General features: G+C 43.8%; 2 protein-coding genes across 7 annotated transcripts in view; one reads left to right on the top strand and one right to left on the bottom strand.

Moving 5' to 3' along the window:
* The window catches only part of AFG3L2 (AFG3 like matrix AAA peptidase subunit 2), a 42,998-nt gene extending 39,925 nt beyond the window's left edge, over positions 1-3,073 (bottom strand). For 3 of the 4 annotated variants that reach the window (XR_016441380.1, XM_090039646.1, XM_090039644.1), the window contains exon 1: positions 2,851-3,073. Coding sequence is in view for 3 of the 4 variants with exons in the window: in XM_090039646.1 (XP_089895772.1) it covers positions 2,851-3,015 (165 nt within the window). In the remaining variant the exon portion in view is untranslated. The remainder of the gene's footprint in view (positions 1-2,850) is intronic. The other variant, XM_090039645.1, reaches the window with a different exon arrangement.
* Positions 3,074-6,915: 3,842 nt separating this feature from the next.
* Positions 6,916-23,700, top strand: PRELID3A (PRELI domain containing 3A). 3 transcript variants are annotated; one of them, XM_090039642.1, is made up of 7 exons: positions 6,918-7,026; positions 8,072-8,237; positions 10,425-10,593; positions 10,948-11,037; positions 12,471-12,541; positions 12,628-12,730; positions 19,357-23,700. In XM_090039642.1, the coding sequence occupies exons 3-7, from the start codon at positions 10,456-10,458 to the stop codon at positions 19,471-19,473; spliced, it is 519 nt and encodes a 172-aa protein (XP_089895768.1). In that variant the 5' UTR covers positions 6,918-7,026; positions 8,072-8,237; positions 10,425-10,455; the 3' UTR covers positions 19,474-23,700. The 3 variants fall into 3 exon arrangements, with proteins under 3 accessions (XP_089895767.1, XP_089895769.1, XP_089895768.1); XM_090039641.1 differs by lacking the exon at positions 8,072-8,237 and having other exon boundaries at positions 6,916-7,026; XM_090039643.1 differs by lacking the exons at positions 8,072-8,237; positions 19,357-23,700 and adding an exon at positions 14,634-19,345 and having other exon boundaries at positions 6,916-7,026.
* The last annotated feature ends 1,304 nt before the right edge of the window (positions 23,701-25,004 follow it).

The raw sequence follows: 25,004 nt of genomic DNA, 5'->3' as shown, positions 1-25,004 counted from the left end.
ACATTTTCACTTAAGCTTTTCAGGAAATCTTGAGATGACCACTAGTCAGATATTGCAATTTATACCAGAAGTTACTTTGCAATCTAATGAGCAGAGATTAAGAAAAAAAATCTCAGAAGGAAGCTGTATTAGAAATGATCTACCCTGCCATCCAGCAAATCAGGAATAATAACTGAGCACCAGACCCTGATATCTAACATCTGAGTCTGAACAAGAGTTCTAGATACACATGCAAGGTGTACTCGTCTTTGCTACATACAGGAAAGAAAACTCAACACTAACAAACGTCTGACAATAATATTACTCTCAATTTGTGGTGGCTACAGGGACGTAAACAGGATACCACATTTCAAAGAGTTCACTCTCTCCACAAATTACATTTTTATACTGGCCTCTGGCAACCACTGCCAATCTCGGGATTTTTGCCTTGCAACAGAGTGATTAAATTAGAGACTTCTGAACACATTTGATCTGCTATCACTTGGGAGACCTTGTTTATGATGTGAATGAATGAACCCCACTCCCAGCAAAATAGTGAATTAATTTTTACTACAGACACGAGCAAGTGAAGGATTCTTAATATGCTGGACCCCAGCTTCACACTTAAACAAGCATCTAAAGCAAGCTTGAAGAGACACCTGAATTCTGGATCCAAGATCCATGGATTTTACTTTGAAGATATAGTATGTTTGGTTGTTCAGATGTATAAAGACCATTTAAATAATACACAGAAATGGAAGAGTTAAACAGTTTAATTTTACCCCATAGTTATGACATTTACAAAACCTTGCACTGCACTCACATGTGCAATAACTCCGGCATAGATTTGCATTCAATAACTTAAAAATTATTTCCCCAACCTTACCTATTAAAAAAGCTATTATAGTTGCTACGTGAACATCTGTGCAAGTGAAATGCTATGGAGCATTAAATCTGACAAGAAGTTGCTAACAGCTGTCACTAACATGGCAATCTATTTTTGCACATGTTACTATACCAGGACCCTGTTCTTGGGCTGGCTGGAGATGGGAATGAACTAAATAGATAACACTGTGAAAACACTGCACAAAGGGAAAATAACAGAAAGAGTGATGACAAAGCGTACTTCATTTGCTATCAAAGCATCTGAGCTATTTCATGGAGAGAAGAGAGTGTGCCCAGTCTCTCTTGATCACAAAAATAAAACAGCCACTAAAATAACCGATCTTCAAATAAGTAGAAGCGAGCAATTCAAATGCATTGTTCCAAGGACCCTTCAACCTACTCGTGGAAATACCAAACACCCACTATTTAACAGTGGAAAACAAATGTAAGCCCAATTATAATGAATAAATGCAACTCCATGCACCATTTCTTCCAGTACCTGTGCTGGGTACTGTATTTAAAATAAACCAAAACTGGTTACTCTACCAAATAAGCCCTTGACACTAAAACCACTTAGGTCTAATCTGCAGAAAACTGACTGTGGAGGCATACACCCAGGACAGAAAAACCACAGCATTTTTAATTGTATAACCAGGCACCTCATCACTTCCCAACAATCAAAGTGCTGGGAAGCTTGTGCTAGCTACTTGTGCCTGAAAACATCCTTACGAATCTTTCAAAAGAGCATAAACTGGACCCAATAAGCAGCCTCTTCGTTATCCAACTACTCTGTGAAAGTACATAAAACATGACCAATGCTAAGGGCCTGGTAACATAGTCACATGAAAGCTGGCTAGATACCAGATCTAGAGTTGTTAGTTTCAGGCACTAACTTTATAGCTGGTTGGCTTTTTTTAAAGCTGGTCTGTCACATTTATCTCATAATAATGATTTTGCACTTGGGGCCAGTTTAAATTCATTGCACGATTCACTGGTAATTGGTTGCTTGGCATTTGTGGCTGATCTTACTACACGCAGGTGGCCCGTGTACATCTACTGCATGATTCTCCAGTTAATCGCGTAATCTTTACTTGGTACTTGTGGGCGGTTTTACCCTGCAGGGGTGGCCGGTCCAAATTTATTGCAAGATTCACTCGTTAATTGCGCGAGCGTTACTTCACGCTTGTGGTCGGTCTTACTATGTGTGGATGGCCAGTGTACATTTATTACACGATTCCCCAGTTAATCACATAACCATCAGTTGGCACTTGCGGTTGATGCGACTACACATGGGTGGCCAGTGTACATGTATTGTGTGACCCGGTCTTACTACACACAGGTGGCTGGTCTACATTTATTGCATGATCCCAGCTAATACATGACTGTTAATTGGGGCTTTACTACACATGGGTGGCCAGTGTACATTTATTGTGCGATTCCCCAGTTAATTGCATGACCACAACTTGGCACTCGTGGCCAGTCTTACTATACACAGGTAGCCACTATGCATTTATTATGCAATTCCCCAACTAATCACATGACCATTACTTGGCATTTTACTACACATAGGGGGACGGTGTACATTTACTGTGCGACTGCCCAGTTAACCAAGCCACCATGACTTGGCACTCGTGGCCAGTCTAAACTGATAGCGCAGTTTACCAGTTAAGGGCGCTATTGTTGCCCAGCCCTTGCAGGCAGTTTACATCAACTGCCCACTACAGGTAATGAATGTGTTGCTAAGGCCTGCAAAGCAGCAGCAGCAATAACGCCTTGCGCAGACGACCCAAGGGAGCCTCTCGCCAGCCGGCCGGGCCCAAAACAAGCTCGCTCCCTGCGACCCCGGCCTCTTGGACCCCATCACCCCAGGGCCCTGGAGCCAGGCGCGGCTTCAGTGCGGCCTGGCACCGAGGCCCTGCCCCCCAGGAGGCCCCGGCCCTCACGCCGGCGTCGCTATGGCAAACCCCGCGCGCGGCGGTGACTCACGCGCGTCAGACAGAGCCTAGACTCCGTCAGGCCCCGGCCCGACAGCAGGAGGCTCCGCCGCCGCGAACAGCTGCGCGATAGCAACAGCAAGTAACGCAGCGCCATAACCCAACAGCCACCTCCCGTCCGGGCACCGCGAGACTCCGCGAGACACAGCTCGCGCATGCGCAGGCACCGGCCTATGTCCACGCGGCGGCATCTGACATCAACACGCCCCAGACGTAAAGGGGTAGCGGAAAGAAGAGATTCCGTTTTCTTCCGGGCTTAGCCCCGCCTCTTCCGAACTCCGCCACTTGGACCCTGCTCCCTCCAATCCGGCGTCCCCAGCCTCGCCTCTCCAGCAGAGGCCCCGCCCCCACTGTCTAGGTCCCGCCCACTTCACCTAGCAGGACCCAGTCCCGCCCCTTTCCTTTTAACCGGGATACACACTTGCCTGCTGGCCCGGGTGGGTGATGGCTGGTTGGGGCACGTGTGGCTGTAGGAGGTTGCGTCAGTGGGACTGCGATAGGAATGCAGGGTGCGTGCGTGCCCTGAGTCAAGGTGACAGCACGTGTTAAAGCAAACCTGGCAGGATTTGGTGTTCTAGTGATCACATGAAGTTTGACCTGCATTTAAAGGCCCACTCACAGTGGCTGGAAAATTCAAACCACCTGAGTGGAGGAGACAGGTAAAGCCTGGTGTGTGTTGTCATGTGGCTGCCCCCAGGGACCCCCAATGCAGCCTGTCTGGGGGTGCGGAGGAGCAGGACTCCCTGATGGCCCCACAGAGGTTGGCAGGGGAGAGACAAACCTTACAGACTAGCGGACTAGACTTAGAGAGCACACCTATTTGCGTGAGTTGGCTCACTTAGGTGCTGAGGAAGGATCGCTGACATGCAGCCCTAGCTGGGTTTAATCACACTCACACACACACACCAGCCCCCCAGGGACTTCCTTACCTTTCTTACAGTCCCACTAATAGAACATGTCTAGTGGGCTGAGGACCAGGGCTCCATGATTGCACACTGTTGATATATAGGATGTTTGAGAGCAGGCCCAAAAGCCCACAAAAAAAAATACTGCTGAGAGGCCACAAACAGGATAATCATGAGCTCTCTGTATGCAATATGACAATTGGAATGCGAACTGATAAACAGGGATGGTACAAACTGAACCTACCTTGAACCCACTAGCATAAGTAACAGTGCTGAAAAGAAAGTTGCATGTTTGATGATAAGGAAGATGCTTATATGTAAGAACTGCTCAAAGCCTCTTATTGTGTAGCTGTAGAAATTAACTAACAAGACCATAGATAATAGCGTAGAAATTAACTACAAAGCAGGCTCAGTGCTTCAAAGACACAGCTGAAACAATCAAGGATGTAGTCCTCCTCCCTATTACTTAGCATTTCAAAATAAGCATGTAGCCAAAAGCCAGTTTGAACTAATTAGGAGTTCTCTCACACTGACCTGATATCTTGTTTTCTTTCACAGTGGAAAATTCCCACCTGCACGCATATCTTGTCAGGCACACTAGAAGTTTCTAACTAACCATGGAGGTTGAGTCAATTAGGTGTAGAATCTGTGATGCAAAACTCTCTATATAAACTTGCTTACTTGTTATCAAGGGGGGCTGGTTCTTCGAGGAGACGGGCTACTCTTTGTTGTTGTGTGCATGCTTCAATAAAGAGCTTGAGATAAGACCTTGCTGGTGTTGCCTGTCTCTTGTGGTCAGACAACGGACCTGGGAAGTTGGGGTTTGAGTCCCTGACACTGGGTAGAAGGCAGCAAGGTAGAGATTGCACCTTTTAGATTAACTAAATAGACCTATACAGAGTGCCAGTTTTCATGAGTTCACTTCCTCAGATGCTGTGGAAGGACAGCATGTATGCTGCCTCTGTGCGGGTTGGAATTGCCTCTGTGGAGGACCAGGATTCCCCGATCCCCATTCATCTGATAGGCCAACTAAATAAGCTCTACAGCAGTGGTCTCCAACCTGTTTAAGTAGGAGATCACCTTTGGCATTTAAAAGCAACCCAAGATCTGCTGTGCAGCACTGCCCCCCACCCCCAGCAAACAAGTCCATGGGTATAGAAGTGGGGTGCAGATTGAGGCAGAAAAAATTATTTGGGGGTCCACCTTCCCAGCTGGTAAGTCCCACCCTGCTGGGGCCCCACTCAACTGACCCCTGCTCCTGCCTCTGCGGCACTGTCCCTCACCCTGGGGCCTCAATCTAGCCCCTGCCCCTTTTGTCCCCCATGGACTGACCTGCTGGGCTGGGGTGCTTGCATCCATGCATGCAGACACTCAGCCCCCCACCCCAGCCTCAGATCAACTCCAAGAGGCTCTGAGATCTACCTGCTTTCACAAGTTTGCTTCCTCAGATGCTATGGGAGGACTGCACATGCACAGCTCTAGCGTGGCTCCCCCCAGGCACTGTCCAGCCTTTATTGCAGCTCCTCTAGTGCAGCTTGTTTGGAGGACCAGGACCTCCTGATTGTGATGCGTCTTACAGACTAACTAAATAAGACCCTACAGAGAATGCCAGCTTTCATGTTGTAGAAGGACAGCACAGAGACATGTATACAGTGGTGTGAGCAATTTGAACACAAAAGGCAGGGAAACGAAGAGAAAGAGACTTCCTGTGTACACCTTTTGTATTCAGGTCACTCATGCCACCTCCTATACTGCTCTGTGGTGGCCTTTCAGGGTGTCTAATGAAACAAGCTCATCCAGACTTGTGTTTTCCATAGGTCTTAGTCTATGAGGTACATCTCTACCCTGCCTCCTGCCTGACTTGGGAGGGCTGGGGCTAGCTGCTGCCTCTTGAAAAGCAGGGGAGGAAATTAGAAGACCCCCAAAATGATTCTTAAAAAACCCCCTCATACTTCGTAAGCTATTGGTACAGCCTTGTCCCTAACTTGGATATTTGAACATCTGGAACGGGCCATACCCAGCCATGGGCAGGTGAAGGATTTTGAAAAGGAGGGGACATGGTGAGGTGCATCATCTCATTCAACATGGTCCACGTTTTTGTTTCTAGTTAAACCAGGAGCTGTTCTAACAATGGGGGCCTCCGTTCTGAAGACATAAGCAGAAACAAATGCAACTATTGATGAGGAAAAGTACTGGGGCAAGCGAAAATAAAGTTAAGCCATAATAAGGAGCATAAGTAAAGGCTGAAAAACAAAGGGGCCTTGAGCTAAAACTTATTGGAGACAGCTAGAGAAAATACGTTTACTCTAGCAAGGCTCCAGGGTGATTTATTGTCAGACTGCCAAGAATGTATTAAGGGAGAGACTTCTGTGTGTCTTTTTCTCACAAGCATATAACAGAGTCTGGACTCTGCGGCTGCAGAGAATTAGCTGCCCTTGCTGCTTCTCCTGTGACCATGTAAAATAAAGTAAAGCGCTCTGTTAGCCAAGCAGCGATCCTGTTGTGATTTCCACATCACTATCAGAGCTTGCAGGGATTTGCTGGATTAGACATACAGTTTTAATACCATCAGATAGGCAAAAACCCTCCGAAGATGCTGTGCCAGACAGCTGGCTTTGGAGTGGGGGTGGAGCAGGAATCAAAGGGGGTCACTACACTGCCCCGCCTGGACCCACCGCTGTACTCAGCCTGAAGTGGGTTCCTTATTCCCGGTGCTGGGCTTTACACAACCAGGACCGGTCAGAATGTGATCACACGTCTCCTGACTCCCGACAATGTAAGAGGACATGAGGTCTCGGGGACTCGGCCTCGGATAAGCAGCGGGGCTCATGGAGGATCCACAGTTTCTCGCTGCACAAAGCGTGTTTTGCGAAAGGAACAGGGAACAAGGAACGACCTACGGGTCTTGGCAGCACCAGAGACGGGCCCACGACCCGAAGGGACGGCCAGAGGACACGCCGGGCCGCGTGACGCCGGAATGCGCGGGCGGGGAGGGAGGCGAGTGACGCGGAAGGCGGAATCACGGGAGGAGACGCTGCAGTGACGCACTCAGAGTGAGGGGCCGGGAGCGGGGGGGCTAATGCCGCCGTGACGCACCCGGGAGACCGCTCGGGGCTCGCTCCCATTGGTCGGCGCTCGCGAAGCCCCGCCCCCCCGCGCCCAGCCGGCCGGAGCCGGGGCCGGGTCTGGGGCCGCCATTGCCATCGGGACGGCGGCGGCACGAGCGGCGCCATGAAGATCTGGAGCTCGGAGCATGTGTTTGGGTGAGTGGCGTGGGGGCGGTTGTGACAGGTCAGTGGCGGCCCCCGCGGCGGGGCCACGTGCGGAATGAGCCGGGGGAGCGGGCTGGATGCTGCCCCGGGCCGAGGGGAGAGCGGCCCGCCCCGGCCGGACCGCCTGTCCTCTGCCCAGCGGCCGCGGGACGAAGCCTTGGAGCTGGATCCAGGGGCCGCCTCGTGGGTCCAGCCTCGGGGCTGGTTCTGGTGATGGGGGTTGAAGCCAGATGGGTCTCGCTGGTGGCAGGTGACAGAACAAGGAACAACCATCTCAGGTTGCAGCAAGGGAGGGCTAGGCTGGATATTGGGAAACACTTTCTGACTAGGAGGGTGGTGAGGCACTGGAACAGGCTTCCCAGCGAGGTGGCGCTATCTCCATACTTGGAGGTTTTTCAGATCAGCTAGACAAAGCTCTGGCTGGGGTGATCTGCTTGGGGACAGTCTTGCTTGGAGCAGGGGGTTGGACTACATAAACCCAGAGAGTCAAAAACAGCCTGACCCGTGGCAGTCTCTCTCTGAGTTTGTTGCCTGAGAACAATGGCTTTATTATTTTCCTATAGTGCAGAAACTGAGTGAAAACTAAGCTGATATTTTCCTGCTGGTGCCTTGAGCCTCAGGAGGTTTAAACCAGGGGTGAGCAAAATAGCGGATCTGGCCAGTGGCCGGAATCCATTTCCCAGCAGTCCTTGCCTGGGTGCTGTGGCCGGTTTCCATGGAGACCCCAATAGTGGCAGGGCCATGATGAGGCAGGGCCTGGGTTTCCATGGAGACTGGCCCCAGCAGTGCTGGCAGGGCATGCGGCTGGCAGGGAGCTGCTCTGGGGCCAGGCCTGGCATGTCTCATGGTGGTGACATTGTGGTCTGGAGCCAGGACAGAGCTGCAATCTGCTGCCTGCCCGATCCAGCCGCAGGGTGGACTTTGCCCGCCCCTGGTTTACGGCAACTGCCCAGCCTCAAGGTTCCTGGCACTGAAATCTGATGTATCTTCTAATGTGAAATTAAAGGTGGTAACGAAGCTTTCTGTTGTGGCACAGCTTCTGTTTGAGTAACTGTGGGGCTTGCTTTGAAAATCTGCCACCTGCTGGAACATAAAGGTGTATCTTGATACTGCATGAAAAGGCTAAGTGACAAAGAGAGATCACTTCAGAGGCCTTTGAAACATGTACTTCCACGGATGCGAGTGTAACTAGATCAGCTCAGGTACGTGGAACTTGACTTGGACACGTTAGGCCCTTGGCTGCTTTTAAGTCTTCAAGGACAGTCAAGACTTTGACTTGTCCTTGTGATTTACCTTCAGGCATTTTCTGTTTGCCTTATGTTGTATAATCTCTGAAGAGAACAAGAACCTGTTGATGTGGATTCCTTATTGGTGAGCAAACTGGGATTAGTAGAAAAAGAGAATCTCTTTTAGAGGTAGTCTCAGCTGGAACAGGAGGACAGCATTATCACTTATTTGCTGCTCCTATTTGGAAGTTTGTGGAAAAGTTCACTTGATTTATAATTCAGTCTGGTGTGTTATAGAGCCTGATCCTGCATGGTGATCCAACTTGAGATTTTTTTTAAAGGCACTCTTTTAAAGAAACAGTAAGTGTATCTATGCTTTGAAATCATTAGAAAGACCAAGTGGTCTTATGAAACTACGCTGTTGAGCTATATTGGTTCCAGAGCTAGCCTGGGGGGCGGGGTCTGCATGATGTTGACCTGCACTGTATAGATGTCATCAAAGACCCTGGGCCATATTTTCATAGTTCATAGTTTCTAGGGTTGGAAGGGACCTGAGCAGATCATCTAGTCCGACCTCCTGCCATGGCAGGAAAGAATACTGGGGTCAAATGACCCCAGCAAGATGTTCATCTAACCTCCTCTTGAACACCCCCAGGGTAGGAGCCTGCACCACTTCTCTTGGAAGCTGGTTCCAGACCCTAGCCGCCCTGACAGTGAAGTAGCGCCTCCTGATATCTAGCCTAAACCTACCCTCTGCCAGCTTGTGACCGTTATTCCTGGTCACTCCTGGCGGTGCTTGGGGGAACACGGACTCCCCCAGTGCCTGCTGCTCCCCCCTGACTAGTTTATAACAGGCCACAAGATCCCCCCTCAGCCTTCTCTTTTGGAGGCTGAACAGGTTCAGGTCCCGTAGCCTCTCCTCGTAGGGCCTGCCATGCTGCCCCCTGATCATACGAGTGGCCCTCCTCTGGACCCTCTCCACGCTGTCAACATCCCTCTTGAAGTGCGGTGCTCAGAACTGGACGCAATACTCCAACTGCAGCCTGACCAGTGCCGCATAGAGGGGGAGGATCACCTCTTTGGACCTGCTCGAGATGCATCTGTGGATGCATGACAAGGTGCGGTTGGCCTTCCTAACTGCCTCCCTACACTGCCGGCCCATGTTCATCTTGGAGTCAATTTTGCCCACGCCTGTACTAAAGCCACTTGGCCTGCATCAGACTGGAGCTAGATTTTTCCAGCCCGTGGCTTGTAAAATGTTGCTGGCCCCTGATGTATAGTGTATGTAGGGAATATTACATTATACACACAATATAGTGTCAGGAACCCTTTTACCCTAGGCTGCGTTATTTAAGAAGGCAGGACTTCTGATGCTGGATTAGATTCTAGTCCATCTGCTCTGGTATCCTGTCTTAGAAAGAGACTCAGCACCTGATGTGCTGAAGGAAGATCCAGGAAATGTCGCAGAAGGTAGATATGGGATAATTTGACCCCAGACTGTGTATTTTTCAAACAACCAGTAGTTTCTGATTTTTTTCCTTATATTTTAAATTATGAGATAGGGACAGGTCTGAAACTTTGTAATGTTAACTACAACTCTGAGTGAGCCTGCTACTGTTACAATTAGAGATCCTCTTTTGCAGCTTAGGCTTTCTACCTTAGTGAATGCCTAAACTGCAAAAAAGGGTGTTCAGTTGCTCACAAATTAGTTCCTGTGGTACTAAGTTCTGTCGCTAACCTGTAGAACTGAAACAATTCCTGTTTATTTGAATTGAATATGCCATGCTTTAATTTAATTTAATGTAATTTGGCTCATGCACTATGAGAGCAATAGGTAGTTTTTGTTTTTTTGAATGTCTCTTATTAAGTCCATATTTTGAATATATTTATGTTAGATTTCTGATTGGATTGTGTCTTGTCTCTTCTTTAAACTGTTCTAATTGTTTTAGTCCGTCTGTCCCTGCCCCCCCCAAAAGCTTGTTCCTTCTGTTGCTTTCCTTGTTGTCTCTGAGTTCCCCTTTAAATTCTACAATATTTTTCTTAGACAAGGTGATGAGCACTGTTCAGAATACTCCAGATGAGTCCATGCTACTAATTGATCGTTGCATATTTTATAATGAAGTGTATAAATAGTTATGTATTCTGTTTCTATATTTATTCTAGACACCCATGGGATACTGTAATCAAAGCTGCTATGAGAAAATACCCCAATCCCATGAATCCATGTGTAGTAGGAGTAGATGTGCTAGACAGAAGCCTTGACAACCAGGGAAGGTTACATAGTCACCGCCTTCTCAGCACAGAATGGGGACTGCCAAGTATTGTAAAAGCGGTATGTAATTGTTACATTGAATAATTTACTGATGTAGTATCATCTAAACACATTGTCATCTGGATTGAAAATAAAAACTTACCTTATAGAAGACCTTGTTTCCAGAAATTTTAAGGTATAATCAGCATATCTGTTGCCGAGAGTGTCTGTGGGCTTATTAATCACTTTTAAGGTTATAGTATTTTGGACATGCTGGACTGTCTTCTTTCATGGTTTAAGCACCTGGCATGATGGGGTGTTACTCTTGATCAGGGTGTTCAGTCGCTCACAAATTACTGTGTAATGACACCGTGGATTGTTTTTATGGTTCCTTATATTGACTCTTTAAATATGGAAATCTGTCTTGCCTTCTAGATTTTGGGAACAAGTAGGACTTTGACATACATCAAAGAACATTCTGTAGTAGATCCAGTGGAAAAGAAGATGGAACTCTGCTCCTCCAATGTAAGTGACAGTGAGATCAGGCAGCTTTTGATAATGACTTTTGGGAGTGGAACTTGTGTCTCATACCAGCATGAAGGGTTTCAGAAATAGCTATTAATGAAAACATGTTTGTCAAGACAGACATTTTCATTGGGAACTGGATAAGGCAAAAACTTCTGTGCAGCCCATTTCCTGAATGCACTTTTTGCTATTGCCTTTGTTCATTGCAGGAATAGATAACCTAGATAAGAGAACTTTTACACAATTATACGTTTCATAAAAATATCTGAGAAATATGGAAGTGAAACAACTGAGTAAAAGGTGATCTGATTAGTAATGTTTCTTTTACTAATGTATGTTAAACAGCACCAGCAACTTGCTATGAACCTGCACAATGTATTAGCTGCCTGTTTTGCTTTGTTATAATAAGCCTTAAGTTTGGTTTAAATAATGTGGTCAGTAAGAAAGCCTTATCCTTCTACAATAAACCCAGACTTCTGTTTTCTTGGAAATGGTAGTGGTACTTACTTTCCTGCGGAACTTTTCTGCTACTCGCATGCTGCAATTCGTAGGCTCAGCACTCAGCAGTACTACTGAAAAATATAGCCATCATGATAACAGAAACAGGGGTTATATAGGCTACCATCCATTTAAACAAAGTTTCTGAATGATTGTGTGTGGTTTTTGCAGTGTTGCATTATATTTGGAACGTATCCTGGAATAACTTGGAGAGGACAGCATGGAGAGGGTCCAGAGGAGGGCCACTCGTATGATCAGGGGACAGCAGGGCAGGCCCTATGAGGAGAGGCTACGGGACCTGAACCTGTTCAGCTTCCACAAGAGAAGGCTGAGGGGGGATCTTGTGGCCTGTTATAAACTAGTCGGGGGGGATCAGCAGGCATTGGGGGAGTCACTGTTCCCCCGAGCACCGCCAGGAGTGACCAGGAATAATGGTCACAAGCTGGCAGAGGGTAGGTTTAGGTTAGATATCAGGAGGCGCTACTTCACGGTCAGGGCAGCTAGGATCTGGAACCAGCTTCCAAGAGAAGTGGTGCAGGCTCCTACCCTGGGGGTGTTTAAGAGGAGGTTGGATGAACATCTTGCTGGGTCATTTGACCCCAGTACTCTTTCCTGCCATGGCAGGGGGTCGGACTAGATGATCTGCTCAGGTCCCCTCCGACCCTAAAAACTATGAAACTATGAACTGCCCACTCTGTGGATTATGAGAGGCAAAATTGACTTCACTGTCATTGCATTTCCATGGGGGTAAGAAGAATTGCCATTCAAAGGTGCATGGCTTTATAAGTGATAATGCTGTTATTCTGCAGTTGGAATGATTTGACTGACCTGTTTCTGCTATTAAGAGTAATCAGGCACTGCTTCTGAACTGTTGGTAGAGAAAGCTGATAGAGGAAGGCAAACTGAGTATTTAAGTTCTTGCTTTTATTTTTAAGATTACCCTCACAAACTTGGTGTCAGTTGATGAAAGATTGGTCTACAGACCTCATCCAGAAAACCCTGAAAAGTAAGTAGGGTTGTTTGTGGATTTGCTTGTTTGTGGGGGAGTATATACTATTTAATTTTATATCAATACTTATTTTTTCTTTGTAGGACTGTACTGACACAAGAAGCAATTATTACTGTAAAAGGAGTTAGCCTGAGCAGTTATTTGGAAAGTTTAATGGCAAATACAATATCCTCCAATGCTAGAAAGGTATGTTTTTTGTTGGCAGTAATTGGACATGCGCTGCTAAATATTGCGTTGAACATCAAAATCTGCAATCTTCTCTAATTTCTACTGTGTTGGTGGGTGTTCAGCAGGTGGAGGATAATTTACAGGGATAAATACTCAGCATGTACAATATTAAAATACTAAATCCTTGTTGCTCTTGGTACCATAAACATCATGGGGAATAGGTAACATGGCACATGCAGAGCTGCGTTTAAAAAAACAAAAATCTAATAACTAAATATGTATGCCAGCAGTTGACAAGCTGTTACTCCATGGAGCTCTTAAATGCTTGCTGCTGTTCAGTGTTAAAAATGGCTACTAAGGAAGAAACAAAGGCTGAGTGGCAAGTTAATTCATAAATGCACTTTTTGCATTGGTTGCACTGCTTATTTCAGTTTTATTTGCTTTAATTCTTGTGCATCTTTATGTTCTAGCTTCTGTTTATGACTTGAAAGAATCTAGAATAATGCAGTAGAAGCACTTTCTGTACAGAGACTAAACAGTCCTTGTGTAAGAGGAGGGATGTTGGCTAGTTCCTATGCCAGCTGTTGTCAGTAACCCTCCCAATTTGTTTGTCCTGTGGAGCAGAGTTTGTCATAAAACCATGCTCAGGTATATTTTGTAAAATGTATTCTGCTCTGAGGCCCCTGGAGCAGTTTAAGACATTACAAGGATGGGGAAAACAAACTTAGGGAAGGAGCAGTGGCAGATGATCCTGGGTCAGGTTTGGTGCACGGACAGAGCAGGGAACTGTTCAAGGTCAGTTTTATTCCCAGAGATGGCAAGAAGAGGGATGCACCTCGGCCCTTGTCTCCAAATACAGGAGGTCACTGGCATTGCTGCTCTAGCCATTTTGAAGTGTATTATTGACAGACAGATGGCCATTTTTTGTCACAAGAGTATTTAAGGGAGGAAAAATGAGAGGTCAAAGCATTTCACCAAGGAAGGGGAACAAAGTGACTATAAAGCGTTTGAAGTGAAGGACTGACAAAAAATGTATTTAGTGTTTAGGAAGGATCTGGAGTAAGTGAATGAACATGAGGAACTGGGCACAGTAGCTGAGGGAAAGAACTGGGTGGCTGGGCTCTAATGGCACAGGCTGTATCTTTAAAATGGCAGCTTTTATGAATATTCCTTCCTCTTAAATGTCATCACTCTCTGCACTCCTCCCAATTCCACTATGAGAGCGGAACATGTCTGATCTTACTGTCCCATGACTCTTGATTGCAGTTAAATCCCTGGTGCATCAGCAGCTTTGTTTTAAAAGAAGAGGCCAGTTCTAATTAAAGTACAGTACAACTATAGAAAAGGCCAGGAGCCAATCTACTTAAAATGGTGAGGTCAAGCAGGCAAGCATTATTCTACCTTTTGCTCTCTCCCTTCACCCTTCCAAGCCATAATTCTGTGATCCCTAAGAACGGCATAAATACTCCTACTCTAACTGCCCCATTGTGGAGAGCTTGTCTTAACTGTTTTCTTTCTTCTTCCCTTATTATAAGGGAGGACACCTTCTGTTTAGACAAACTTATTACAAAGAAACAGCACTTATGTGTTCATCTTGCTGCAGCTGAGTCCATTCATGGAGGCTGAACTTGGCAGGAATTTTTGTCTGCTGTTTTCAGCCCTTTGACTGCCAGCAGACTGTTCTACCTTAGAGGAGTTGGTGATCACAGAAACAAGGTGCCATGTTTCTATATCTGAGCAGGATTTTGAAAACAGAAAAAGCTGCTGGGGGAAAAAAGCATTTCCTGTTCTTTCTTCAAATGTTAAAATAAATGTTGAATTTTGTTCCTAAGTACTGAGACTGCAGATCTGGTGCTTGAATACTGCAATGATGATAGAAGAATCTTGTGCTATGTTATCAATCTTTTTTGTGTTACTCTAGGGGTGGGATGCTATTGAGTGGATAATTCAAAATTCTGAAAGCGCCCTAAGCTAGCAGGCTTTTCTACAACTGCAGCTTATACTAACTAGTGGTAACTCCAGCATTCTTTTTTTTTTTCGGTACAGCATTTCAGCTTTCTAGCAAATGTGTGCATGGACTGTTGTGATGTGATCTCTATCAGAATTAACTTGCATGCACATTGTGTATAAACACATTACATACAGGAATGGCAAACATGTTTATTAGAATAGTCAGAGATGCTGGATGAGACCTGGAAGGATCAGTTATTCCATCCCCTGTATCACTGGAAGGACTGGATACAGAGACTGCTTACAGGCACAAAATAGTAGCATGTTTATTGCGGGTACTCATGCATGTGAATTTGTTACTAAGACTCCACCAGTCCTAATTTAAGTCCTTTGGTTTCACTGCAGTTAAGGCAGTTTCTATGGAGAATTAACAAACTGGTTAATGGAGTTGCCATTATGAAGAGGGACTAGAACTATACAGTTAAAAGGATTAGGATTGGTATCTCATAATAGGGGTGGCCTGACCAGAGTAGGAATTTTTTTGGGGGGTTTTGTTATGGATTTTTTTTTTACTCATTTTTTGCTTTGACAAAGTACTGCTGCTTGATTTATTCTCCCTGACTAGATTGTTTGCATTCTTGAGAGAGAGTTGCTAGAATTGACCTTTACATTTTAGGTGGGAGTTGGTTGCGGAAGTTTGCACATTACTGTAAGAGCAAGTAAAATATTTCAATAAATCTGTATATCTTGCAGGTTTCTAGTTCATTGCTGTTTACAGATTAATTGCCACCCCTAAACGTGATGGTCATGAAACTTAACTTCAGGGCTGAGGGAAACAAGTGCAGCTTTTTTTGCTGTATATTTGTACTGAATGGTAAATGTCCCCTCCAGCTTTTAATTCTATTAGGTAGTCTAACTTGTCTCCATCATTCCTGTATTGAAAAACTTTAAAACTTCCACTGACAATCCCCAAACCATTTTCATTGCTCTTATTCTCTATCATTATGGTGGGGTGTGAGTATATAACTTAGCAAATGATGGCTGTGTGCTTTCAAGTTCCTGTCTCAGTAAATTATCATGATTTGGACAAATAGCTGTAGCTTTATATTCTCCAAAAACTTTAGCTGGAGCAGCCAGTCTTGACTTGTGGCCTAAAACTTATGAAGAAATGTTCATACCCAGTTTCTGAAATACCATTGAATGCATATAATGCCAGAATATGTAGTACTGGGTTAATGCAATGTGCATGCTTGGTTATGAATGTGCTTGCTTTAGTCAGCATTGTATATAGAAAATAGCATTGTGTTGGTTATATAAATTGTGAAACTCTGTAAACTAGTCCTCTGTCAGATTGTTTCTTCTTACTGAGCAAAATTGCCCAGATCTTTAATTATGAATGAAACAGTAATTGTGGAGTTTTTAAACCACTTAAATTCCAGGGCAGAATTTTTTCTGAACCTTTCCATTCCACCATGGTGTGTTAATTTCTAGTTGCAAGGTAGTAGGCCTAGGTTGATTCACCAGGCTTACCTGGATGTAAATAGTTCTCTAGAGAAGAAAATACTTTTTCACTTAAGGAAGTTGCTTGAAAATTAACATACTGAAAACTGGCTTTAGATCATGGCCTAGTCACTTATGGAAAGACTGGTGGTATTCTTCTGTAACACAAGAGTTCTGCTCAAAGTGTTGTATGCTTTTTGACTAATTCAAGTGTGATCTTCCTGTGATTGGGCTTTAAGGTGATTAGCATTTAAATTGCCACTTTTTCAGTACTTTATATTGCTGCCTCTAATTAAGGGGATGGACACCAACTTAAGAAATAAACCTTTTAATTGGATTCTTGTGACATCTATATCATATTAAATGAATAATCAAGAGATTTTTCTGTCTCTGACAGCACTCTGCTTAGTCAAGGGCACTAATATGTGAACATTCATTTGTATTTCTTATTGTATGCCATTGTCTGCAAAAGTCTGGCTCTAGTAAGCCAAGTAAAAAAAATATGCTAGTAACAGCAGCAGCAAACTGAAACCAAAGAAATAGAGGCATGTACAGAGAGGAAGTGGAGGGTGAATGGGAAGTGAAGGAAGAATGGGCTAACCCAAAACAATCTAAATAACAGGGAAGCAGAAGGGCACAGGGTATATTGGTAATCGGACTCAAAACTACCAAGTGTAAAATTACACAGATTGAGGATATTGCATCAGGCTGTAATCTATATCCTGGCTTCCAAACTGTGGATGGGCACTCACGTGATCTTATGCAGTGAATGAATTTTCTCCTGCTTGGTCTTGGACTAAGAATGATGTTTTGATTAGATGGGTTTTCTGGTTTCAAAAAATACTTCAACAGCTCTTTGGGTTAGGAGCTATCTGCCAACATGGAGGCAGAGCCCAGCCTCCTGTGACTATTATCCTAACGCAAAAACTTGAAAAGTTGGTGAAAGGGACTCTTCATTTTCTAAACTTGACCTATTCTTTGCTCTGAAGAAGGATGGTATTTTTATATTTTGAAACTAAATTTATTCAGCCAGGCTAGTCCACAGTCTGAAAAAAGGGTCTTACAATTGTGTTGCGTATGTTACCAACATAAAAAAGACTGAGCTGAGTTGCTGTTTCTCAGTGGCTTGCAAATTCATTATTTCAGTGTAGAATCATTCTAATATCCAGCAGCTGGGGAAGTGGAGATGGGAGAATAAGTATCCTTCAGCTAGTGAGGGTATTGTTTAACATCCTCTTTGCCACAGTATCCTTGCCTAACCTTTCAGGTTTTTGCATGCATTGCAGTTAGTGATGACATGTGAATTCAGTAGAGAGCATTTATGTAAATACATCTTGAACTGTCTATTTCACACAAATGATAGTAAATGGTAACTGGATTTTGGACAAAGGTATCAGTGATAATGCTACTACAAGAGAACACATTTTCCTTGTAGGTCAAAGATGTGGTTGCTGCCGTCAGGTGTTACTGGTCTGTTTCGGGGTCTTGAATGACAGTATTTCTATGGGTTTTGAGCACTTGAGGGTCCCCTTCTTTTTTTGTGGATAGGTGGTTCTTAGTGTGAAGAACCTAGTTATCTAATTTCTACTCCTTTGGGTACCATCCTGTGTTCTGCTGTTGTCAGTTCATCCCCTCATCAGGAGGCATTTGTGCATTTGCTAATTGCTCTTTATCTAGCTTGAAGAATCTGTATATAGGTGGGAAGGCAGAGTTATTTGGCAAGAATGGGAAATGACAGCATAAGTAAAGGTCAGGGTTCTGTAGAGGATTCCTTTATGATGGCAACAGTTTTATTTCAGAAATTAGCTTGGTCTTGCCTGTTTTCAAGAGCACGTGAAACCTTCTGGTCTTTAACTTGACAGAAGATTAGGTACATTAGACCAGGTTGAAAAAATCTGCCACTGTGTGCCCCACCAAAGCCATGCCTATCAAACTTCCCTCCATGGATCTTTTAATTCTTTCTTCACTGGAGAAGAATCACTGGAAAAATCACTTCTGTCCTCCAATTTCATTGTGTCAGTTAATTCTTCCCTCAGAACTGGCTCACCCACCTCCTTGCAGGGTGGTGCTGTTGCCTCTAGGGCTTTTCTGGTCATAGTTTAGGCCCTGAGTTTCCTCACTACTGCTCTTAATTGATTCCCACCTTTGCTGTTCATGAGGCAGTGGTCCTTGGGATAGTCAATGGCTTTTCCTTCTCCCCTCTGAAGAAGCAGCCAGCACTTCCCCAGGCCAGCCTGCTTGTCTGTGAACAACTTCTCATCCTGAGTGAGCATGTTGTTTAACTCTCCCATCTCTGTTGGGAACAACTTTAGTTCCTTAATTTTTGTGCATTTTCTCATTTCTAAAGTTTAGGCTACAGTAAGAGCAAGAGAATCGTTCACATCCTATGTAAGTGCGTCACAGATCTATAGTTGCATGAATTTGTAAACTTGGGCAGAGCCGCATTCTGGTGACTTCATAGAAGCGATAGACTCTTGTTAATTATACATATTCATAGCCCTTTATTTTCTTGATGACCTAAGTAGACCATTCCTACATGATCCACGAGTGGGAGGGAGCCAGGGCAGTGCCTTGGTAGAAAACTGAGTCATGTGATCAAAGTCTTTCATTTAGTCTGATTTCTGTGCTGAAGAGATACTCTGAAGGAGGAAAACAGAACTTGATAGTTAACTCTTCTTCCCCTAGTCACCATAGGTCAGATTTTTGCAGCTGGCAAGTAGAATGTGTGTTGGGATGCAGAGACATGGAGGTATTCCCCTTAACTGCTACCAATGAGTCAACCTGTAAGAGCAGAATTGTTCTTTCTAGATCTGGTTTTTAATAAAGTCTCCAATTCTCACTTAGTTAATCACTCTATAATCTAGAATAATCCTAGCTCCATCCATACACGTGCTGTCCTTCCTGCATTAATAAAAATAGTGAAAACCGAGGGGGAGAGGGTCTTGAATTTAAATGTGCTTTTAAGTGTTTGCATTTCAGCACTGCCTTGACTTCTTGCACCTGAGTGTTATGGAAACACTTTTTTGCAACAAAGATTCAGGATGGAGGCTATTATAAAACCTCAATGTATAATGCCAAACTGGTTTCCTGTAGCACAATTCTTGCGTCTGACAGAGGAAAGATATGGAAGTTTTCTCTTGAATAGTGTTGCTGCAGCCATTTTGATACTAAACTCTTATGCTCTCTTCTGACAGGGCCGAGATGCTCTGGAATGGGTGATCAACAAACTAAACACCGAGTTTGAGGAACTGAAGCTCTCAACACGAGAGAGCGTGAAAGCCGCAATGGCAGCAGCATCAACAGAGAATTGAGGCCACGGCACTGAAGAGCTGTGGCAAATGGCTCCATTCTATGAACTCTTCCTTAGGCCTCCTCCAAGACGGAGCCACCATCACTTTTTATATATGAACATTAGATACACAAGTACTTGAAAAATGAATGTTGGGTATCTCCAGCCTCCACATAGCTGCTTTAGAATCCATTGAAGATTAACTTGAACTTCTCTACTTATGTCTCTTTATTTTGTGTCCTCCAGACAACTGAAACAGGATCTTTGGCGGTTTTTTAAATTAAAAAAAATGGTAAGGTGTGCTTTTTATAGAGGAGGCTTTTTCTATTTGATACCCTCAGTTTTGGTGTATTTGAGCCTCCACCCTTTTTTTTTTTTAAAGCGGGAGCAACTAGTGCTATTTGGAGGGTAGATGGGTACAAAAAGCACTGACTGTTGTTCCCATTGTCACTGTTTGATAGTCTCTTATGGGTAAGTGGAAATGTAAGGGGGAGAGCGTGACACTTTGTAGAATAACAGAGGTGTTTACTTGGGACACCTAAGCTGCATCTTGCGTGGTGGTACTAACTTGCATTGTTAAATGCAGTGTCTGAACAAAAAACATACTTACCTCTTGGATATTTTGTATCCAAATGCAGATTTTTATAGTCATGAATAATCTTAACTATAATAACTATCTTTGTAGCTTTACTGGGGGATTGAGGACTTAATTTATTTTCATATTTATTATTCACTGGCTCTAGGGTTTTCTGTGTTTAAAAAAGAGTAGCTGATGTCTCACGGAAAGCACTGGATAAAAGTTCACTCCATTCTTTTAACGGAGGCTTTGAAGAATATCTTTTGCTGCTTTGTGGGTCCCCATTCTGCACTTCAGACCATAACTATAGATGTAAATCTGATGCCACAAATAAAAGCAATCATCTGAAGAATCAGCAGGAAACTTGAGACCAACTCTAAGAGTAACATGTTATTTTTCTTGTAATTCTTTAGTTCTAATAAAAGACCACTGAAAATTAGAGGCCAAATTGGCTTCTTTTTTTCCCAGAGCTTTCCATAAGCCATCACTGGTTCTCTAGCTTTTTCAAGTAACATTTTTAACATCATTTGGACATGTTGGCACACAATCTTTTTTTTTTTAGGCTCATTTAAATGTTTAAGTTTTTCACTGTCAGGGAAAACAAGGAATTAATACATTTCACAGAGTAAAATAATGGAAAAAACAAGTTAAATAGCCTTGCACAAAGTAAGAAATCCAGAATGGTTACACAGTATCAGCTTGTTTTTAAACAGACAGAAGAAGATGAATGTGTTGTGAAAGTACTGGAAGATTTGGATGCAACCTTCAAGTTGAAATAGATGCAGGGGGGGTTTTGGGGGGGGGGGTTGTGCACAGACCAAAGGGACAGTGTTATGAAGAGCTGTTTCCTTGTGCAAGCAGAAAATAAATGGTTTTGGAAGTCTATTTTGAGTTGGATTTGCACATTTTTTTTAAATAGTGGACAAGAGAAGAAATTATTCGATTTGCTTTGATTTGGGTACCTGAAAATGTTGGGGGAAACTAACCAATAAATATAGGTAGCTGTACCAATGCCTAAGTTGCTGGCTTTTAAAATACAAACATAAGTTAGAACTGTATCAAAATGTATCATCCTAAAGAGCCAGTTTATTTCTGTGGGGGGGTTGTTTGTTTTTTAAATTCATAAAACGTCTCTCTATGTGGATGGGAAGGGTTTCCTGTGTGGTGTAGATGCTTGGAACTAAGGCTTGACAGAGTATCCTCCCAATAACAGCTTGCAGAATTAAATGTCTTAATTTGCATAGTGCTATTATAAGTCAATTGTCTCTGGCTTTCAGAGATGCATGATGTCATTTCCTGGGGAAAAGCACAGAGAAATGTTACAAATTCTGGTCTGTCATGGCAGCCTGGTACAAATGATTGAGACATTAAACAGGTGACTGCTGGGAAAGCTGTGGTACAGCATTCCAATACGTACCTCTTGCTGGTGGTAAACAGTCCAATCTTAGGGTGTTTACAGCCCCTTGCAATTAGCTGAGCATCCATGTATCAAATAGGTGCACTGCAAGGATTCTCTAGACAGCTGCTATGTTAAACATTAATTATTATTGCTTAAGGAGTCCTACAATTAGGGTGCAGCTAGCAACATGGCTAGCTACCACTTACTTTTCCAGGGATGTCCCAGTCTGCCTCCTGCCAGCACTCCTAGTCTCCTCCTAGTCCTGGTTCAGGGCAGGCTATAGGCTGGTTCAGAGCTTTTCTTTATCCAGACCAGTTAGTGGGTTTTTCTGAATTTTTTTCCCCTTATTATTGCAGGTCCCGCTCCCAGAAATTGGCCTATAGTTCTACAGCACTGTCTGTTGTAGTTCCCAGCAGTTTTCTCCTAGCTCCTGTGTAGCTGAGCCACTCCAGAGCTTCCTAGCGGCTGCCTGCATCCTCTGCTGGGTTGTTCTTCTGGTTCAAGTAGTTCCATGCTGTAGCTCTTTCCTGGTTGCTGCAACTTTAGACTTCTGTTGATATTCCTTCCTTTGGACCTGCAGGCCCTGCCTATGGACCTAGCTACATTGGGGGAAGAAGAACAGACCCTACTTGCTTGTGGCCTCTGCTGCCAGGGAGGGCTGTTCCTTAAGCTGTTCAAGGTTTTTCAGTGTCTCCCAACCATCCCCCCTCCATTGTGGCCACCAGTCACTGCTTCTTCTTCTCTCTTCAATTTAACCTGTGAAACTTTCTCAGGTATAGAATTGCCAAAGATGACACGCCTGTATCTGCTTTTCTGCTAGGAGTAAGCTTCTGCTTCCCTTTCTGTGCTCTGGAATTGCTCTCCATACAGCTGTGTATGTATTTGGGACAGGAGAGCAACAGATTGCCCTTCAGCTTTAGCTGTTTTAAGTCTGTTCAGGTGCCAAGCTGGGCAGACTGATTGGATAGTCCTTGGCATACCCTACCTTTTCAGTCTGTTCCTTCTCTTGTCATCAGCAGCAGTTGTACAAGCCCAAGGTGCAGAAGGGCCATATAGTGAGTACTGCAGTTGTTGTTGGTTGTATATCACTTCCCTTGGATAGGTGTCTACTGGTCACTGTGCCACTCCCCAGTAATATCCTTCCCTTCTCCAGCTAGACTAGGCTTCTCACTGGAGCTGTAACTATTGTCTCTTGTACTGCTCTTCTTTGTCAGTCTGGGATACACTTGTATCCTAACTGTCCTGAAACTAGGTCCTTCAGTAGTGCAACTCTCCAAGGAGGTGCACTTAGTAACTTTGAGATGTCATATTTCAGGGGTAAGCACTAGTATGTTGATTTGGGCCCAGGCACTGCAGAAACAACCTGTTACAGGAAGAAACTTGCTTTTAAAATAAGGCAGAGTAAAAGCAAACATGACTTGGAAGGATATAGTTCTGAGAGAGAGACTGAAAGCTTTTGCTTAGCCTAGACTACTGGCTGATTCAAAGGTGGTTAGATTTAGTTTTAAATGGAAATGCTGTGATCTTGCATCATGAGGGTTTTTTTTAATGGATCTTATTCTAAAAGTCTACAGTACAATATGCTGTAGTTAATGCAGATTTAACACCTTATATCCTTAAACACCATGGGATTTTTAATGCCTTAAAGTGAGCTTAGCAATGACACTTAAGACAAAGTCCAAGTCTTAAGAATTTGTCACTGAAGCAGTACTGGTGTTAGCTGCAAATTCTGTAATTTAATACATTACTGTCAGTTGGATGTTTGTGTGTAGTCACTGACAGGTCAGAACATACATTTTTCTGAAGGTTATTCACAATGGATACAACAGCTGCTCTAACCTGCACCAGGCTTTCAAGGTTAGCCACTATATATATATATATATATAAGTGGGAAAACTCTCACTGATGGGGAGCTGTACAGACAGACGGAACCTAAGCCAAACTGGAAGGAGTGGTCAACAAGCTAGTATAACTAAAGGAACCAGCTACAGGACTCCTGCCTCCTGCATGAGTTAGTTATTGGTAAGAACCATTTTAACTGTTACAAAACAGAACACATGAACATTATTTACTTGATGCTAATACATTATTGGAAGGAGTCAGGCTAGCTTATCTTGCAGTTATTTTTGTTTTAAAAAATGTTGAAAGTCTTGTTACTAAGAAGAGAGCAATGTGTAGAGTCTCACCTTTGTAAACCTAACAGACTGCCATCTGTAAGGCACAGGGCACATCTGTAGTGCTAACTCGGTAACACAGACTACGAAAAAACCAAACCATTGTGTGTTGTCTTTGTGGTGGTGTTTCATAGTGGTTACAACCCCCACCCCTGGTGACAAGTCCAGTGATATCAGCTAATTTTTGCTACAAAGTGGGCAACCCCTTTCACAGACCTAGTTGAAAACCAGTTTCAACTTCTCAAAAAACAAATACATGTGCAGACAGCTGGGTTTGATCAAACTGTTTGTACACTGCAGCTGTTCTTTACCAGTGGAGTTTGTAGCACAGGTAGTAAGATCAGCTTTTTAGAATAAGTAGGAGGAATGATTTGTGTGGATGAGAGAAGGACAGCTGTATAGGACTGGAGTGGAGAAAAGGGATATGTTTTTTTAAGTTTATTTGGCAATACTCCAAAATTATGTTTTAATTTTTAACCATATAGCCTATCTGACACTTCTCACGGTGCTGTGAATCCTCTAGAGTGGACTTCCACATAGTAGGGTGCCTATATTGATTTTCAGCAGAGGGGGGATAATGGATAAATGGATACAAAGATCAAATGGGGCATGAGCTGCACTCCACTGCACTTTTAAAGTGGTTGGACAGTCTCTTGGTTGCTCCAGAGATCTGAAGCTTATTTGGGGCCAAGGGTTTAAGCACTTTGCCTCTCTAACACAGACCTAATGGCAATTATAAACAGTTGCATACTCAGTGAAGAACAAATGGAAGGAGTGGTTATTTTTAATGATTTCAATATCGATAACCTCAGTTGTCACCTCATTTGGTAATGAGGATGTGCTTACCATGCATTATCTGGGGCACAGGAGTGAGTTTTTTTTTTTTTTTATCATGTATTGCTTAAATGTCCCCTAGTGAAAAGGAACTGTTATATGACCAGGAAAGCTGGACTCTACAAATCCATGCTGGGCTACAATTCCAGCCCCTTGCTCATGCATCACTGCTTTTCTTAAGATTACTGGTTGAGAATCAGGCAATAGCTTCTTTCCAAACAATACAGGTGTGTGTTGCCTTTCTTTTTTGCCCATCCTTCTTCACTACTCTTTTTTTCTAGGTAGTTTTCAAGAAGTTAAGGCATTTATCCTTACCACTGGCCAACATTTAAGAATCTAATTTTTAATGTTCATAAATAAACACAAGCTGTAAAAGAAACTATTAAGGAGAAAAACAGGTATAGGCTCTTCTTTCTTGCCTTTCTGCACAGGAGCAGCTTAAAGTCTACAACAGGGACCTCTACAGCTAAGAACGGAAGTTAAGCATTTTATCCCAGGAGTCAGAAAGCCTCCATCACTAAACAGTTGAGCAGAATGCGATGATCTGGAAATACCACATCAGAAAAGCT

This window comes from Crocodylus siamensis, chromosome 3 (genome assembly GCF_052110815.1).
Source record: "Crocodylus siamensis isolate JL-2025a chromosome 3, ASM5211081v1, whole genome shotgun sequence".
Classification (NCBI taxonomy): Eukaryota; Metazoa; Chordata; order Crocodylia; family Crocodylidae; genus Crocodylus; species Crocodylus siamensis.
Note: the sequence above shows the minus strand (reverse complement) of the source record. Positions and strands in the feature narration are given on the sequence as shown.